General features: G+C 39.6%; 1 protein-coding gene across 1 annotated transcript in view; it reads right to left on the reverse strand.

Moving 5' to 3' along the window:
* The window catches only part of NFXL1 (nuclear transcription factor, X-box binding like 1), a 106,801-nt gene that overhangs the window by 80,833 nt on the left and 22,699 nt on the right, over window positions 1-3,269 (reverse strand). Inside the window, exon 15 of the mRNA XM_019525858.1 lies at window positions 1,697-1,718. Coding sequence (XP_019381403.1) covers window positions 1,697-1,718 — 22 coding nt within the window. The remainder of the gene's footprint in view (window positions 1-1,696; window positions 1,719-3,269) is intronic.

Here is a 3,269-nt window from a genome sequence, read left to right on the forward strand (position 1 = left end):
TCTTTCTGTGAACCATTTCAAAATTTAAGTTATTCCCAAAAGAAAACACTGCACTCTGCTGGTTGCAAAAGTGCAGATTTCATCCACAACAGTATATGGTACAAAAGCATACAAAGCATTAAAATTTCAATACAAAAGACACCCATCACTCCAATGCTCATTGTGGCTTATTTCAGCCTGGGCTATAGTCAGAAGTCTCTTGTGACCTGAATGTCACTATTACTAGAGCAGCAGTAGGCAATGTTTTTGGCCAGAGTACTGAAAAACCCACAATGTCTACCTTGTGAGGTGCTGGAGTACCAGCATATCAGAAAAACAAAACTCTGGAGAGCCCAGAGCAGCAATTTAAAAAAAAAAAAAATTTTTTTAACAATTTCCTTGCACAGCTCATGCAGAGTCCCCCACAATTATGACAGCTAACCTAAAAATTTAAGATCTCAATTTTCTCATTTTATAGAGTCTCTTGTTATTGAACAAATTTGTCCAAAAGAAGTCATACAAATTGGTAACACCTGCAACAAAAACACAACATCAATGAAACATAAGGACTTACTTTCTCAACACCCCTATTCTAAGAAAAAGGGAAGAGATAGCAGTTATCCAGAGAAGTACAAGATAAAGAGAAAGGTAGCATTGCTTACGTAACGGGACAAAAACAAAGTTCCAAGTTAAATGAACCAGACAATACGCAATCAAATACATTTGATAATTGTAAGTGGGTTGGCATACCTCTTGACTGGAGCGCTGGCTTTGCTCTCTTGGGAGCTCCTCAGTAAACACAGTCCTTGTACTAAGCAAGCAAGCAAACAAATTTTTCAGCCCTTCTCCAGGTGGTAGGAGAGGACCTTCTGTTCTTGCCTGTTCCTGGTAGCAAGCTTATAAGGGTTCTAGTCTGCCTCCTGGCCACAAACTGCTCCTTCCTACAGCTTGCCCCCTCTGCTTACTCCTCTGGGGTTTTAATTGCTAGTGGGAATACTCTCTCATTACTTAACCAGCTACAGCTGGATTTCTACAACAGGGCTGTCTGCTCCCTCATAAAGGCCCAGACAACCCTGCTACAGTAACCCAAACATTTCATCAAAAGACCAAGATATATAAAATGTGTTTTCATGAGTCAAGAGTTTAAATTTTATTCAATTGTAGATTATTTGACCAATATTGTAAATTTTCTAGTATGGTGCTTTAATATTGTCCTAAAATAACTAACAGCACTCATATAAAAGCACTTCACAGATCATAATATACACCCAATTAAAATCAAAATATTTGTTTTTGCCAAAATATGCCACATTAATATTTCTCTTTAGAGTTTCTTTTTTTTTTTAATCTCTTAAAACAGGGTTGCCCATCTTCTCAAAAATCAGGTACTGTGGAGGAAAAGGGAGGCACCACATGCTATGCAAACTTCCTAGGCCCACCCCCTGCCAGGTGGATTTCCCCAGAACATGTGCTGCATAAGCTCTGCCTCCAGGGCAAGAAAAATAGAAGCCAGAGGAAGGAGGGAAAGCTCAGAAATACAGCAGCAGAGGTAGGGGTGGAGGAAGCGGCAGCTGGTAAGAGGCTGCAGGCCACAAGTTAACCACTTACCAGCTGCACAAGGGTCATGAGCTGCATGTTGGATAGCCCCGTTTTAAAGAATCAAAACAAAATAAAATCCACTTCATATTTAAGTGTCATAATCATCTCTCTGACTCACCTCATGCTGCCCAAAACACTCCCTGAAAAGGAGGAAAAAAGAGAGAAAACCAAAAAAGCATTTAAAATACACGCCTTAAAGTATTAAGTATCCAAAGATGCATATTCAATTCCCATAATCAAACCTGAACTAGCTCAGTACATGCTAGCGCCCAATCAGAAAGTAGCATCACTGTAAAGGCATTCTGTTGCACTCAGCTAGGCAGCTCAACTTTTCTGAGTAACTGCACTGCTTCTGGTTCAGGAGCTAGCAAGCACAGATGTAGTTGTTGTACATCTGGCCAACACTGAACTGTACTGTGTAGACCAGGGGTGGGCAAAATGCAGCCCAGGGGCTGGATGCAGCCCACCAGGCCATTCTATCCGGCCCACAGGGCCCCTAAAAAATTTAGAAAATTAATATTAATCTGTCCTGGGCTGCCTGTCATGCAGCTCTCGATGGCTTGCCAAAACTCAGTAAGTGATCCTCTGCCCAAAATAATTGCCCGCCCCTAGTGTAGACATACACTAAAACAGTATCAGTGTTTTACTGCAGAAAAATATCAATCAATTCATAAATGTGAGCCAAATTCAGAATGCTCCCATCATTGATGCACAAAATTTTTGTATCTCATTCCAATTATCTCAAAATTTAACAGTCACTCAGATGCAGAAACCTCCCTAGATATTACCTACATCAGTAGGAGTGACCATACATTTTAGTAAAGATGTGCCTTAATGCAGCTACTTTAGTTCTTTCCTAACTTTTCCTTTCAGCAATATTCTCACCAGGAAAAACATGCTGGTCAGAATACAAGTCCACATCTAAGTCGCTCTTGTAGCATGGCCAATTAAGACACCTCCTAAATGTTCTAATCCCCCAAGTCAGTATGTTTGTCTTTCTAATCCCAGCATTAGTAGCACAAGCATGACTCTAACAAATTCATAATGGAATAATGAAAGTCTGGCCTGAATAAAGATAAAGATTTTGGATGCAAGTACTTAAATTAGTGTAATAATTAACAAAACTAAGTTAACTGGGCAAGAGGCAAGGTTTTTGTAAATTTTTTGGATCACCTGTATAGTTGGAAGATCTGTTAGACAAGCTTTCAGGCAGCAAATGTCCTCTGTGTAGAGGCTCTGCATTTGCATGGAGACCTTCCTCTGATTTTTAGCTCAGCCTGCATCTGCCTTTTTCTTAGACCTGAGGAAAGGCACTTGATGCCCAAAAACGGTCTCCCAACTATAGTTAGTCCAAAAAAAGACATCACAAAAAGCCTTACCTCTCATATTTCCTGGACCATCATGACTACAAAAATCACTCCAACCCTACATTAACTGGGCAGTAATCTGCCATACTCTCCTTAACTTTCCATAAAAATGAGTAGTACTACATTTTTCCTCAGCCTTTTCCCTAGCCTCTCATGTTCAAAATATCCAAGCCTCATCAACAGAACAGCACCTGCCAAGCATTTCTAAACAAGTCTATAAAAATACACTGTGGAATAAAAAGGTAAATATTGTTTAAAGAATTATCCATTTAACCTCTTATAATTATGTTGGTTAAATGGTTAACTGACAACAAAGCAGAATAT

This window comes from Gavialis gangeticus, unplaced genomic scaffold (assembly GCF_001723915.1).
Source record: "Gavialis gangeticus isolate Ggan-Ray unplaced genomic scaffold, GavGan_comp1, whole genome shotgun sequence".
NCBI classification, from domain to species: domain Eukaryota; kingdom Metazoa; phylum Chordata; order Crocodylia; family Gavialidae; genus Gavialis; species Gavialis gangeticus.